Source organism: Abramis brama, assembly GCF_963993115.1.
Source record: "Abramis brama genome assembly, chromosome: 12".
NCBI classification, from domain to species: domain Eukaryota; kingdom Metazoa; phylum Chordata; class Actinopteri; order Cypriniformes; family Leuciscidae; genus Abramis; species Abramis brama.
The window spans coordinates 4561392-4577504 of NC_139974.1; the positions used below are offsets into that span (position 1 = coordinate 4561392).

At 45.3% G+C, this 16113-nt stretch overlaps 1 protein-coding gene across 1 annotated transcript; it reads left to right on the plus strand.

Moving 5' to 3' along the window:
- Nucleotides 1-1163: 1163 nt before the first annotated feature.
- LOC311093976 (uncharacterized protein) lies at nt 1164-16113 on the plus strand. Its single transcript, XM_084131692.1, has 6 exons — nt 1164-1291; nt 1406-1458; nt 12948-13259; nt 13546-13791; nt 13892-13948; nt 15060-16113. Coding segments are annotated over exons 1-6 (819 nt in total). The 5' UTR covers nt 1164-1289; the 3' UTR covers nt 15209-16113.

Genomic DNA, 16113 nt, shown 5'->3' on the forward strand with positions numbered 1-16113 from the left:
GCTTTTATGAACTCAAAGGCGCGGACGCGCGAGAGAAAAATAAATAAATAAAAATAGCCGAGCGCACGGGTGGCACGTTAACAGGCTAGCGAATTACTAGCGTTTTGTGCTAGTAGTACTAATAGCAGAAGCTAGCGATGTCAGTTTAATCAGAGATGTTGGGTAAAATGTAGTAGTATAAACAACTAGAAATGGTAGTAAATGATGGTTCAAAACAAAGAAATACAAGGCTAAGACGGAGCTTACAGCACCGAAGCAAACAAACACACTCACAGCAGGCAGCGAGGCAGACAGGAGCAATCCAGGAGCAATCCAATCCAGGAGCAAAAGTCTTATTGACACATATTTAGAATGTGTTTTATGGCCTTATTTCAGAAACTTTAGTTTTTAGTTTTTTCAATAACCATGCATAAACATTATTCTCTCAAAAATACAAACATGTACATGCATGGTGCTCACATATGATGGTAGCCCTGTTTGTGCTTTATAGAGTGAATTTACACCTTTGCCATTAATATGTTTATAAGCAACTGAAAAAAGCAAAAATGTCAGGGCATGTCAGAACATCTCAAGGACCCCAAAAACACCTTAGACCCCAGAGGGTTAAAGACTCCATTTGTCCATTATTTATTTCTAAAGAAACACAAAAATGTAGAAAAGGCTCCATTACCTTGTATCTTACGTTACGGCCCCGTAGAAGCAGTTTTTGTAAAAAATAGGCTAACGATTGCATCATAACCACACGACTTTCTGTCACACAGTAGAGAGATGACTTCACAGAAGAGAAGTGCTGAAAAGAAATGGGCCTACATAAGGAGTATATATGTTGTGATGTCAGTCTGTGTTCCCGTGTCTTTTTATGTTTATTAGTCTCCCCAGGTGTTTCAGATTAGCCACGCCCCCTTGTTATCTTGTTTAGCTTGTTTGGCCTTGTATTTAAGCCCTGTGTTTTAGTTTAGTCTTTGTGAGTTCTTGTGTTGTTACTGTTGATGTTGGTTGTACTGCTCCTGGGTCCTGTTCCTGGTCTGAGTCTTTGTATTGTTTTCAGTTTATTGAATAAAGTGTGCTGCATGTGTATCCTGCTTCCTCCCCGTTTCTGCTGCATCATGACAATAGAATAGAGTATACAGAAACCAAATAAAGAAGTGATATTTCTGAGCATTGGGGTTTTCAGATTGGTCAGGCGAACCGTTCAGAAATTATCTGTTTCAGTTGTGTATTATTTTCGTCTGGAGCTTATTATTGTCTATTTTGACGCCTGAGGAAAAGACTCATGCAGAACTTTTATCATGTAAGTTTTCATGTTTAAAAATATGATTACCGCCTGTGTTTTTGTGTTATTTAGTAGACCTATAGCTATAGTTGTGTTTCTGTTCACTGAAAACCAGTTCTTCTGTTTTTTCAGGTTCAGATGGTGGAGTCTGCTGCCTGTGCTGTTCTGCTTTATAAATTATAGTGGTCAGTATCATTTATTTTATATAAATTGTAAATATTTTTATAAATGGTAACACATGTACATATGTATCTGGATTAGGCTAATGTAGACCTAGCCTCAGTCCATTAACACAGTTCAGTCCATAAACACAGTTCAGTCTAGTCACGTCCCTCTCTCTCTAACTTCCTCTTTCCCAGCCGGTCTCTCCACAATTACTGCAACAACAACAGATATTTTGGCACTTGTCCAGGGGTGGACTTAGCCCAGTGATTTGGGTCAAAACAGCCAACAGTCAAACTTTGAACTCAAAACACTCTTTTTCTATATACTTTTTTTCTATTCTGTAAAAAAAAATAAAAAAATAATCTGTAACCTCAAACTTTTATTTTCTCAATGTAAAATTAAATACAACTGAATTCACAAAAAAAAAAAAAAAATGCACAAACAAACTATTTGCAGTTAATTAACCATATTTGTGGTTACACTTCAATATTAATGCGTAAAAATGTCTGTAACCTGGAACTGTTGCATTTTCTCAATGTAAAATAAAATAAAAATGTATTCACAAAAAAAAAAAAAAAAAAAAATCACAAGTCAAAGCTCATTATCTGACAGGTGTTTCGGCCAGAAAGCAGGATCGTCACTCATTAAAACGATAAAATTAACCTGGTTACTCACGTAACCTCGGTTCTCTCTAGAGAGGGAACGAGTATTGCGTAAGCTTGCTTACGCTGCGGGAAAAGTCTTCTTTTCTCAAGATACTGAAGCCAAAAATTATCCTTAATTTCATATTTTGTCAACGCAGTGCAGCTGCGGGCAGCTGAGCTAGAGCGGCATACTGCACGCTCATTGGCTGCCGCGCGGCAACTGCTTAAGCCTACCAGTGAGCCTGGCGTGACGTCACGCCCAATGAGGGCGCGCGCGCCCTCGCGCGTCACAGCCCGCCAGAATGGGCGGCGTCAGAGCGTATATAAGGAAGGCTCGTAGGCTATATTCTCTGTTTTCTGTCGAATGAAGCGACACGAGCTATAGGCTTTAAGCACGGCAGGGAACGCAATACTCGTTCCCTCTCTAGAGAGAACCGAGGTTACGTGAGTAACCAAGTATCGTTCTCTTACGAGAGGTTCTCTCGTATTGCGTAAGCTTGCTTACGCTGCGGGAACCCCTTGTCCACGCCGTGCGTGCCTAACGATCACATATGACTCTTTATGAAAAGCATAGAGGTGAAATGACAGGTGGCCAGCGGTGCGGGCCAACACATGTTCATAAGCACACCTAGGGAACACAAGAACGGCACGGCCGGTCTATGCATTCTGATACCCTGAGCGTGCAGCTCAACAGACAAGCTAATCGATAATACAGCCTGCGCACATGAGCAGGACATGAACACGACTAGACTGACAGAAGTTTAGCCTGCAGGGCGGGAACTTCCAGGTTATAAAACCTAACAAATGTAGAGGGGGACGCCCAGCCCGCCGCCATACAAATGTCATGAATGGAAATCCCGCTGGACCATGCCCACGATGAGGCCATGCCTCTGGTGGAATGAGCCCATATGCCCAACGGACATTGCAGGTCTTTTGACGCATATGCTGCTGCAATAGCATCCACTATCCATCTGGATAGCGTCTGTTTCGAGGCGGCGCGACCCTTAGCGCGCCCTCCAAACGAGACGAAAAGCTGCTCTGAGAGCCTGAAGGCTGCAGAGCGCATGACATAATACCTTAACGCCCTGACCGGGCAAAGGCGGTTAACACCCTCCTCACTGCCGGATGACGGCAGGGCCGATAGGGTAATGACTTGAGCCCTAAAGGGAGTACCTAACACTTTGGGGACATAACCGTGCTTCGGTTTGAGAATGGCTAAGTCGTTAGGTCCAAACTCGAGGCACGACGCGCTGACGGACAGCGCATGCAAATCACCCACTCGTTTGACTGAAGCCAGAGCTAGCAGAAAAACGGTTTTAAGCGTCAAGTACTTCAACTCAAGTCCAAAGGCTCGAAGGGATGCACTTTTAGGGACTCTAGGACCAGAGACAGGTCCCAAATAGGGACTGACGGGGGCCGAGGAGGGTTCATCCTCCTAGCCCCGCGCAGAAAGCGGGTAATGAGTTCGTTCCTGCCCAGTGAGCGGCCGCGCGCCGAATCGGCGAACGCTGCTATGGCCGCGACGTAAACCTTGAGCGTGGAGGGGGACCTGCCCGCGTCCAACATCTCTTGGAGAAAGTTTAATACCTGTGGGACTCCACAGGACTGAGCATTAGAACCCTTTTCCACACACCATTTGCTAAACACCGACCATTTAGACGCATAGAGCCGCCTCGTCGAGGGGGCTCTGGACTGCGTGATCGTGTTAATTACCCCTTCTGGCAGATCAACGAATATCCGTTGATTTCCCACGCATGCAGAGACCAGTGCTCTGGATGGGGATGCCGAATCGATCCTCTGGCTTGAGAGAGAAGATCTCTCCTCACCGGAATCGGCCATGGGGCTGTGTCTGCCAGTCTCATTAGCTCGGGGAACCACGGTTGGTTTTCCCAGCGCGGCGCTATGAGGAGCACTGCGCAGTCTGCCTTCCTGATCCTCGCTAGCACTTGAGGCAGCATCGAGATCGGGGGGAACGCATACAGCGGAACGCTGGGCCAGGTCTGGGCCAGCGCGTCCTCGTGTTTTGAGAAAAACCTCTGGCACTGAGCGTTCTCGCTCGCGGCGAAGAGGTCGATCTCCGCTTCGCCGAAACGACGCCAAAGCGTTTGGACCGTCTGGCGGTGTAGAGACCATTCCCCTGGGGGAACGTTGTCCCTGGACAGTCTGTCCGGGCCGTCGTTCAGACGACCGGGTACATGAGCTGCCCTTAGGGAGCGCAGCGGGCCCTGAGCCCAGGATAGGAGGCGCTCTGTGAGAGCGCGCAGGGTTCTGGATCTGATTCCGCCCTGGCGGTTCACGTAAGACACCACTGACATGTTGTCCGAGCGAACTAGCACATGGTGTCCCCGTAGAAGCGGTAGAAAGTGCTTCAGCGCTTTCTCGACCGCCAGCATCTCTAGACAGTTTATGTGAAGCCTTTTCTCCGTATTCGACCATGGGCTGCAAATCGGACTGCCCTCGTGAGTCGCTCCCCAACCCATGTTGGATGCGTCTGTCGAGACCACTTTGCGGTGTGCGATGACCCCCATCGTCACTCCCCGCTGATACCATTCGGCCGCCAGCCAGGGCTGCAGGGCTGAAACACAGCGCTGAGTCACTCTGACTGGTGCACGGCCCGAAATCCATGCTTTGCGGGGCACTTCCGACTTTAGCCAGCATTGAAGCGGGCGCATTCGAAGTAAACCCAGCTGCAGGACCGCTGCGGCTGACGCCATATGGCCCAAAAGCCTCTGAAAGGTTTTCAGGGGAAAAACTTTTCCCACTTGAATGGAAACGGCGAGGTGCGAAACGCTGCGTTGACAATCTGGCCGTCATCGCCGCCGAATCCAGATCTATACCCAGAAAAGTGATAGACTGGCTGGGGGTTAGAGAGCTCTTGTCCCAGTTCACGGAAAGACCCAGGCTTTCCAAATGACCGAGAAGCGCTTTCTTGTGAGAAACTAGTTCCTCTGTTGAGTGCGCTATAATGAGCCAATCGTCCAGATAGTTCAGAATTCACATTCCCTTCGATCTCAGGGGTGCGAGAGCCGCATCCATGCACTTCGTAAATGTACGGGGTGCCAGGGACAGGCCGAACGGCAGGACGGTGTACTGATATACCTGACCGTCGAAGGCGAATCTCAAGAATGGCCTGTGACGGGGTATAATCTGAATCTGAAAATACGCGTCTTTCAGATCGAGAGAGATGAACCAGTCCCCCGGGCGAATCTGCGCAAGGATTTGACTGGTCGTGAGCATTTTGAACGGTCGTTTCACGAGCGCTTTGTTCAAATATCTCAGATCTAATATAGGTCTGAGCGCTCCGCCCTTCTTGGGTACGAGGAAATAACGGCTGTATAAGCCTGCCTCGGTAACCGGAGGGTGAACTCGTTCTATCGCCCCTTTGTGCAGCAAATTCGCTATTTCTGCGTGAAGCAGATGAGCTGCATCCGCCTTCACTTGAGTCTCGACCCGGGCGCGAAAGCGCGGGGGGGCGGCGAGCGAATTGAAGCGAATAGCCCTTTATCACTGTGTTTAGTACCCACTTCGACACTCCCGGAATAGCTTTCCATGCATTCGCACTCATAGCTAGGGGTCGAATCGCCTCCGGGTCCCGCCCGCCGCACAGCCGGTATGTGCGCGAGTCGCGCAGTGGCAGTGAGGGGAGACGGGGGCTCGCTGATAGCGGCAGCCGGCTGAGTGACGCTGTGAGAGAGCGTTGTGTGTGACGGCTCGCGGCGCGGGAGCGGGGCGGGCTCGTGAGTGTTTACATGAGAGTGTGCGTGCTGTGTAGCGGGCACAGGGCTCTTTATTAACACACAGCCTGTGGCGGAGTGCTCTGGTCCCCGAATGTGTGAGACAGAGCGAGCACTGTGTAGGTGTGAGCACTGGGGCGTGGGCACGTGATCTACAACTAACACTCGAGCGGCCGTAGCGCGCTTTATGTGAGTGCACTCTGTGGGGTACACAGGGGAGATTGTGCTTGTGTGTAGCAATGAACACTGGGACGTGGGCATGTTTACTACACTCATAACACTGACGGCGTGAGCCGAATGACCAGATTTTACACTCTTTATTTGATTTATCTGGGTCGCCGTAAAAACGGCGTTTGTGTGCAGGCGAGAGAGTTGAGAAACTGGCTCGTTGGCTGCGGTGGACACTACTGCAGTAGCCTTTATCAAGGGGACTGGCAGAGGGATACAAGTTAGCTTTGACGGCGGTCCGGCCGCGGCGGGACTCAACCGTCTTTTCCTCTCGACGAGTGCTAGGAGGACTTCGCAGGCTCGGGTTTCAGCGAAACTCTAGGCCGGGGACCCCGCGGGGGTGGCGGCCTGTGCTGGCTGGTGGAGCGGGACCTGGGTCGGCCGCGCTGGCGCTGCTGCGAAGCTGGAGGTCGAGACAGGCGCTGCGTGGAGCTGCGTGCAGGAGGCTGAGTGTTAGAGCGGCCTGCAGCGGAGCTCGAGCGGCGGGGCAGAAAGAGGTTCATGGCCTGTGACGTCTTCTGTACTTCAGAGAAGCGGTCCACGAGGCCACTCACCGCAGGGCCGAAGAGACCGGTGGGTGAGAGCGGGGCGTTGAGAAAAACGGACCGCTCTTGTTCCCCCATGTCGGCTAGCGTTAGCCAGAGGTGGCTCTCTAAGACGGTCAGCGAAGCCATGGAACGTCCGATAGCTTGGGCCGCTGTCTTCGTCGTGCGAAGGGAGAGGTCCGTCACACTGCGCAGGTCGGTCAAGGCAGACTTATCCAGTTCTCCCTCGTCGAGCTGGCGGAGGAGGTCGGCTTGGAGAACTTGGAGGACCGCCATTGTGTGCAGGGCTGAGGCGGCTTGCCCAGCGGCGGAGAAAGCGCGGCTGGCAAACGCCGAAGTAGTCCTGCAGGCCTTAGACGGGAGGGCAGTCTTTGAGCGCCATCTCGCGGATGGGGGGCAAAGATGCGCTGCAACCGCCTGTTCGACCGGTGGGATCCGGTCATACCCTTTCTCCGTGGCTCCGTCCACGCGGGAGAGAGCTGATGAGGCCGGAGAGCGGAGTCTGGCCGAAACTGGAGCGTTCCACGATTTAGCAAGCTCCTCGTGAAGCTCCGGTAGAAAAGGCGCTGGTCTGGACGCTGGAGCTTGTCGACTGGTGGGCAGGAAGTATCCGTCGAGCCTGTTGGGCGGGAGCACCGCTGGCGGAGACCATTCGAGGCCCAGGTGCTCGACTGCCACAGTGAGGAGGCGGAGAAGCTCGGCGTCCGCACTGGCGTGAGTCCTGCTGGACGCTCTGGTGGAGGAGGCGGAGCGGACAGAACCAGACCATCCCTCGCAGTCCGACGGCATTAACGAGCACGTGTCCAGTAGTGCGTTGTCATCCGCTTCATCCCCTGAGGCGACGGCATCGCGGGCGAGAGCCGTCGGCTACGCGTCGGGAAGCGGGGGCGGAGAAGGAGAGAGCGAGGCTCGCGGGAGAGGCTCCGGCGAGGCCCTGGCTCGAGTCTCGGGCTCCGGTGGTCGTTGAGAGCGGCGTTTCTTCTTTCGCGGCCCGACGACGGTTGGAGCAGGCTCCGTGAAGAGGGCGAGTCGAGCCCGCAGGGTCGACATCGGCAGCTCTTCACAGAAGGTGCAGCCGCCCGTGGAAAGCACGACGGCTGCGTGGTCCCGGCCCAGGCAGAGAGCGCAGATAAGATGGCGGTCTCTGTCGCTGAGCGTAGAGCGGCATGAGCCGCACGTGGTGCGAGGCATTTGCAACAACGCCTCTGCTCTTTTAGATAGTGCTGCGGAAGCAAAACACACACACAAAGAGCTTTTGCAATGAAAGGATATCGCCGGATAGCTGAGCTGGCACGGCAGGCTGAAGGCGGCGAAGATTCGTCCGGCTTCCTCAGGCTGTCCTAAGCTGGCTCGTTAGCTGTTCCTTGCAGGACAACGGCGACGGCTTCCTCTCAGAGTTCAGCGATGCGAGTGCTTCGCTGAAAAGACAGAAATCAGAGAATATAGCCTACGAGCCTTCCTTATATACGCTCTGACGCCGCCCATTCTGGCGGGCTGTGACGCGCGAGGGCGCACGCGCCCTCATTGGGCGTGACGTCACGCCAGGCTCACTGGTAGGCTTAAGCAGTTGCCGCGCGGCAGCCAATGAGCGTGCAGTATGCCGCTCTAGCTCAGCTGCCCGCAGCTGCACTGCGTTGACAAAATATGAAATTAAGGATAATTTTTGGCTTCAGTATCTCGAGAAAAGAAGACTCTCGTAAGAGAACCTGTGTGCTATTCGCGTCTGTGTGCTGTTCGTGTTCGCGGGCTACACTCACCGGCACACATCGATCCAGTTGAGCTCGATCCGAATGAAATTTCGACTGGATTGAAAGGGGTGGTTTATTCCTTTTCTAATACGATCGAGAGCACAGGTAAACACATGATTGGATTGAAAACCTAAACTGAAAGTGCCATCACTGAACTGCTCGCACATGTGCAGTACCATAGGAAAGTTCCACTATTCATGATGGGCCGATGAATCTTAATGGTTATAGACAGGCCATACAATAAATGATAGAAAACGAATAAGTAATTTATGATTTATATAGGCTTCTTGGTATTTGTCGGGGCCCTAAACGGTTCGCCGTTGCGGACCTCGCTAAACTACGCCCCACTTGCAACATTATACTGTATTCTTATTTGGTCCATTTGTACTCTAAATTGCATAAGGTTTATAATGCTTACATTTATCAACTAAAACAACAGCATCCCGTTCATTACCATCAAATCTGAATACATTTTAATGTTCACTGAACAAATCTGAAACAAGATTTTCCAACACAAGTAAACCTGCCCCAGTGAAAAAAAGTATTTAAAATAGCCTATATTCCCTTTTTCAATAGTACATTGCAAATATACTAACAATGTTTTCTTACTATCTTTAAATATATTAAAGTATATTAGCATCATGCTTTTACCTATTTTCACAATGCAACTTTTAACACACTTTAAAATAATGGTAGGCCTACTTTAGGTATTTTTTAAATATATTTTAGAAAAATATACTTGAAGTGAAAATTCTGTTTATTTATTTGCACTTAAAAATGTTACACAAATTTATACACAAGTACACTAAATACACTTAAAGTTATGCTTTAAAACAATTTAATTACAACTAAAATATAATTAGTTGTTTCAAAATAGCACACATTCAAGTTAACTAATCATTAACACAAAGTATACTGTCTGGCTGCAAGTATACTTAGCATGTTTTTTTCACCAGGGTAATGATGGCACAATGATTCACTCATCTTTTTAAATAGTTGTGCTGAACTAGCAAGAAGTGAAATGGCCTCCCTTGCAGCATCTCAGTCAAGTTGCTGTTCATGAAACCCCGTTTCAGCAGCAGTGATTTCTCAGTTTTCTCAGATTTAATACAGTTCTGAAAAATCCTACAAAAGTGTGTGTGTTGAGCTGAGGAGTGGAGGAGGACAAGGGGACACCGATGACACAGCAAAAGCTTCTGATTCAGACTTCTGTTTCTGTTTTATTTCACTCTCATTAAAAGCATCAGAGCTTCCACAAATGCATGTTGCAAACTACCATTACAAGCAACACAATATATGTGACCCTGGATCACGTCACCAGTCACGAGTCACGAGTCGCACGGGTTTATTTGTGGCAATAGCCAACAATACATTGTATGGGCCAAAATTATAAATTTTTCTTTAATGCCAAAAATCATTAGGATATTAAGTAAAGATCATCTTCCATGAAGATATTTTGTAAGTTTCCTACCGTAAATATATAAAACATGTATTTCTGTGAGTGAATGCTGCACAATCGCGAACATAAATGCACAACTTTAAAGGAGAAGTTCACTTTTAAAAAAACTTTTGCTGATAATTTACTCACCCCCATGTCATCCAAGATGTCCATGTCTTTCTTTCTTCAGTCGAAAAGAAATTAAGGTTTTTGATGAAAACATTCCAGGATTTCCCCCCATATTATGGACTCCAATGGGACCCAAACGGTTCAAGGTCCAAATGACAGTTTCAGTGCAGTTTCAAAGGGCTTTAAACGATACCAGACGATGAATAAGGGTCTTATCTAGCGAAACGATCGGTCATTTCAAAAATAAATAAAAAAGTTTAAGTTTTATAAGCACAAATGTTCGCCTTGCTCTGTTCTGTGATGCGCGTTCGTGACGTCACGTAATACGCAATTACGTTGAAAAGGTCACGCTTGACGTGTTTACAAATGTGCGGAAGGAGGACCATATACACATTTTCAAATGTATTTGTGTCAGTTTATCGTTTAAAATGCCAATTTTGTGTGCGTATCCTGGGTGTTTTAATATTAAAAAGCCAAAAAGAACATTTTCTTCAGGACAGAAATTTTTCAAGCGTGACCTTTTCAACGTAATTGCGTATTACGTGACGTCACGAACGCGCATCACAGAACAGAGCAAGGCGAACATTTGTGCTTATAAAACTTAAACTTTTTTATTTATTTTTGAAATGACCGATCGTTTCGCTAGATAAGACCCTTATTCATCGTCTGGTATCGTTTAAAGCCCTTTGAAGCTGCACTGAAACTGTCATTTGGACCTTGAACCGTTTGGGTCCCATTGGACTCCATAATATGGGGGGAAATCCTGGAATGTTTTCATCAAAAACCTTAATTTCTTTTCAACTGAAGAAAGAAAGACATGGGCATCTTGGGGTGAGTAAATTATCAGCAAAAGTTTTTTTAAAAGTGAACTTCTCCTTTAAAGGAGATTTTCTCAATGTTTCGATTTTTTCACAACCTCAGATTCCAGAATTTCAATAGTTGTATCTCGGTCAAATATTGTCCTATCATAACAAACCATACATCAATGGAAAGATTATTTATTCAGCTTTCAATTTCTCAAAATCTCAATTTCAGAAAATTGACCAATGTGACTGGTTTTGTGGTCCAGGGTCACATATGCTTTAAATACTACATTGCCTTGCCATTACTACATTGTTTAAATTAATACATTTTTATCTAACTGTGATTTTGTATATGTACATTTCTGAAATACATAACTTAGACAGTTTCCTATGATAACAGATCACTCATGCATTTCTGTAAAGCTGGTTTGAAACGATGTGTATTGTGAAAAGTGCTAAACAAATAAACGTGAATTGAATTGAACAATATAGGCTACACATGGTTTGGTAAGCCCACCGTAAATTACACAAATATACATGCTCTGCATCACGAGTCCGTACTTATTTTGAATAAGTAATTACTTGACGACAACTAAAAGTATGTTCTATGTAGTATGAATATAATCTGGACGTATCTCATCATAGATATCATATATAAACGCTAGATGTCTCGTGCGCGCTGCTGGCCAATGGAGGTCGACGTCCGCACGTGGAGGCCATCTTGCCACAGTGTGCTCGCTCACTCGTTTAATGGTGCATGTACTTTTAAATAACCATAACTTGCTCAATTTTCTACCGATTTTCAAACGGTTTGGTTTGTTATAAACGTCAGAGATGTAGTTATGACACTGCATACATACACTGCATACATATGAATAATTATAACATACATGTTCAAGCATTCGGAATTATAGCCACGTTAATAACGTTTGTAAGAAACCAAACCGTTTGTAAATCTGTCAAGATTTCAGTGAGATAAGAGGATTTGTGTGCGTGCTGATCACTCACCTTAATTCACAGCTTCACTGTGACTAGATGGCCGAACGGTGATGCCAGAAGTGACTGTGCCATAAGACATCTAGCGTTTATATATGATATCTATGTATCCCACTGCATCCGCCATGTTGTCATTATCATGTGACCAGCGTCAGTAACGTCCCTTCAGCTCCATTCACAAATCCTCTCCCATGACCTCATAGGATAATAAAGTGTCCATCAAATACACCCTTCAGAATCTCCCCAGAAGAAGTAGATCATCCGGGTACTTTTTGCCTATACTCTTTTATTAAAACTGTGAATTCGGATATAATTCTCGTCACATACTGTTTTTTCGCCTACTATATAGTAGGGAAGTATGCGATTTCGGATGCAGCTATAGTGTTACTCATGATAGTTAGTTTTCTCATGATCACAACTATTTATCAATTATTAATGTCTTCACGAGAAAACAACTTATGTTGAGAGGAGAAATAAAATTAGCGCTGAATGCTTTGTTAATGAGTGTCACCTACGTTCTGAGTTTCTCACGGAGGAGTTCAGGTGTTCTGGAGCGACGACAGTGAAGGATGAGAGAGGATAAGGCCTGGACTTTACGTTGTGTTTTGTTTATGTGTGCGGCAGTCGTTCGTGGGAGGCTGTCGCTTTACGTTCGTTTTGTGTTTGTTTATTTTATAATTAAAGTGTTTAAATGTTTGCAGATTCCCTTATCTTATTCCCTTATCCCTTCCCTTATCAACTAACCTTGCTACAACATGCTATTGCATTTGTGTTACGTACTGTATTGCAATAAAGGGGAAATCAGTAGACAAGACTGCTTTTTATTAATGGGGATTATTAAAAAAACAAGTGAGTGGATTTTTACAACTATAGGCTGTTTGTTCTCACACACTGCAGACACACCTCAGTGTTCAAACACCTTATAAAGTGAATTTTGCATAATAGGTCCTCATTAATAGTTGAACAAGCTAACTCTGAAGAAAGTGAGATGATTGTTTAATTGTTTATTTTAAATCATGGCTTTAATCAACAACCTTAATCTTTCCTGGCATTTCTGATGCTAAATATTGCAGAAACTCCACCATCATCAGTTCACAACTGTTGAATCCACTTGAATACGTAAACAAGTGACTAAAATAACTCTACTAAAATATTTCATGATGACCTTTATTACTGAGAATAGACAAAAACGCATGTATTTTTTCAGTTTGTATTGAATTAATTTATACTGTCTGTATTTGCAGAAACCACCACTGTAGGAAATATCATTATACATGTGACAGGACAAAAAGGAGAAAACGCCACCCTGCCCTGTGATATTGAGGCCAGAGACATTTTTCATGTTATTTTCAACAGTCAGTCAAAAAACATCCCTGTCTGTGAGAATGAAGAATGTAAGACTGAAAATAGCAGAGTATTTAAAAAAGGATCATGTGACATCATCATCAAGGATCTGATCTACAGTGATGCTGGGAAATACATTTTAAAAGTCTATTACAATAATGATCAGTCAAAGCTGGAGCGACAAATCAGGGAATACCATCTTCAAATTCATGGTAAAGTCAAAACTGATCAAACCATCAGCTTTCTTTCAGTGATTGTGTTGGTATTCCATGAATTCCTGTAATCAGAGACACTGAATGTGTCTCAGATTATTCATAACAATAACAACCTCAGATTATTCATCTTCAATATGGGGTTTTCAAATGTCTTGCATTGGAATATTAGAATATTATACCATAGATTGCATTTGTTCCACTTTAAATAAATGTTTATGCCCTTGCCTGATTGACACCATTATAACATTGATTGAGAATAAAGTGTCTTTCTGTTCCTCCTCAGATGAGATCTCTGTGCAGAAAGGAGAGGATCTGAAGTTGGATGTTCTGTTGATCAATGCTGATAAAGTGGAGAGAAACTCTAGTGAAGGCTGGACAGAGGTGTGGACGAGAGGTCACGGGGTCAACAGTGATCGACTGACTGATCGAGATGGAAATCTGACCATTAATGAGTTTACAGCCAATGACACTGGAACATACAGAGTTCTGGACTCTAATAATGAAACGTTGATCACAGTCTCAGTCACAGGTGAGAGAAGATCAGTTGATGAGGTACAGCTGAGGTTTATTCATCACAATTTAAACAGCAAATGCTAAACTGTTTGAGTAACCTTTGATATTCTCTACAGAATCTGGTACAGAAACAAAGAAGACAGATGATCACAAACCTAAAGACAATGGACATAGTAAGTAAAACAGGAGACATTGAGAGCTTTACTAAATCTTTAAAGGAACACGCCACCGTTTTTTGAAATAGGGCTTATTCACCTTCTTTCCTACATTTAGATAGGTGGGCAAACACATTTTTGTCTCAGTGCATGCACTGTTTTAGTTTGGAAGCGTCGCCGCTAGGTTAGCTTAGCATAATGAATGGAATCCTTTGTTGCCAGCTAGCATGTCATGAGTAAAAGTGATAAAAAATAAAAAAAACGAATTACTTCTTGTGGCCTGCGTATTCACAATGAGTACAAATAGCGATGCAGATGAAGACTTGGTGATTTCTTAGGCAGATATTGACTTGGGACTATATTGGGGGGGGGGGGGGGGGGGAAGCACAGGCTAAGCACTGCTACTTGGGCGCAGAGATATCACACTCACCACCAGTTCGTGTTGGCTCTCATCCTCACGTCCTCAGGCTGTTGAGCGATCGCAACCTCCTCCTCCTGTCGTTCTATTTCCAAAGCACGCAGCTCCTCTTCTGAAAACTCTGGTTCATAGAGGTATGGTTCTGGATCTTGACTATCTGAGAAGTCACCATCTTCGTCTCTCACAAAATCCCCCATGTGCATCGCCATTCACTATGTCTACTGTAGGAAAAATAGCCGGCTACTATTTACGCTGGTATGTTGATGGAAGTTGGGGGATTTCAGGTGTTGTGTGATATCTCTGCGCCCAAGTAGCAGTGCTTCGCCTGTGCTTCCCCCTAATATAGTCCCAAGTCAATATCTGCCTAGGAAATCACCTAGTCTTAATCTGCATTGCAATTTGTACTCGTTGTGAATACGCAGGCCACAAGAAGTAATTAGGTGTGTGGGTTTTTTTAATCAATTTTACTCATGACATGCTAGCTGGCAACAAAGGATTCTATTCATTATGCTAAGCTAAGCTATCGGCGGCACTGTCAAACTAAAACAGTGCATGCACTGAGACAAAAATGCGTTTGCCCACCTATCTAAATGTAGGAAAGATGGTGAATAAGCCCTATTTCAAAAAACGGTGGAGTGTTCCTTTAAACAGTGAGTTTAATAAAGAAAAAAACATTAAAAATGCGTTCTCTTCCCACCTTCCTCCTTCCAGCTGCAACGTTTTGGATTTTGTGTGTTGGACTGCCTGTGCTGGTTTTGGTGGTGGGTGTGATTGTCTTTGTTGTCATCAAGAAACACCAGCATCTGATTGAAGGTTTCTGGTCGGTCCTTTGGGGAAGAGGAGCACCTGAGGGCCTATAATAATCTCTCTTGAGGGCCTATTATAATCTCTCCTGAGGGCCCATGCAGAGCTTAATTAAACAGTAAACGTGGCCCAGAACATCTAGCGACAACACAGGTTACTTTTAAATCATCTTCAGATCCACCAGAACTACACTGGGGTGTGTTTCCAGAACAACGCTGTAACTCGCTGCTGAACTACTGTAGCGATGCATCGTTGAAGAAATCAACTAGCGAGTCACGACTGTTTCACGAAACCATACTGTCGTTCAAACACCTGGTGGAGTAATAACTTCTTTTAATGACTCCGTTTGAGATCGAATTAACGCTAGATGTTTTGCAGTAAATTACAGACATGCATCTGAGGACTAATTCTCATTTTTCTCAGTTATTTTGCTTTATTTCCAGATTCAATCATAGACTCGTTCTTACACTAGAGCTCGTTCACACATGCACTCTTCAAAAACTACGCTTTAAATCTCTTGACAAACTAAAAGACGTAAATGACATTTGTATATATTCTAAATTAAAGACACAGGTTGCACTGAATGTCAGCTTGCTTATTTTGCTCAAGATAAGGATTTATTGAGTCCACATGTCAAGTCGAGAGCTGTCGCTCCAAACACAACTCTGCGATGCTGTTTGTGAATGCTCGTTGGAACGATGGTTTCAGGAAACACAGACTCGGTGATAATGACAGAACTTGCGAACATAGTTTGCTAACGATGCTTTCGGGAAACACAGCCCAGGATTCTGTCAACACACTGAATATTTGCAGCCGCAGGTGAAAATATGTATAATCTATTAATGTGAAGCTGACATCATCATATATAGGAAATATCAGCACAAATGCAAGTGTGATGTTGAGTTTATATAATGTCAACAAACAAGGTGTTTTTACTCTATTTCACAAATTAAAATAGTTC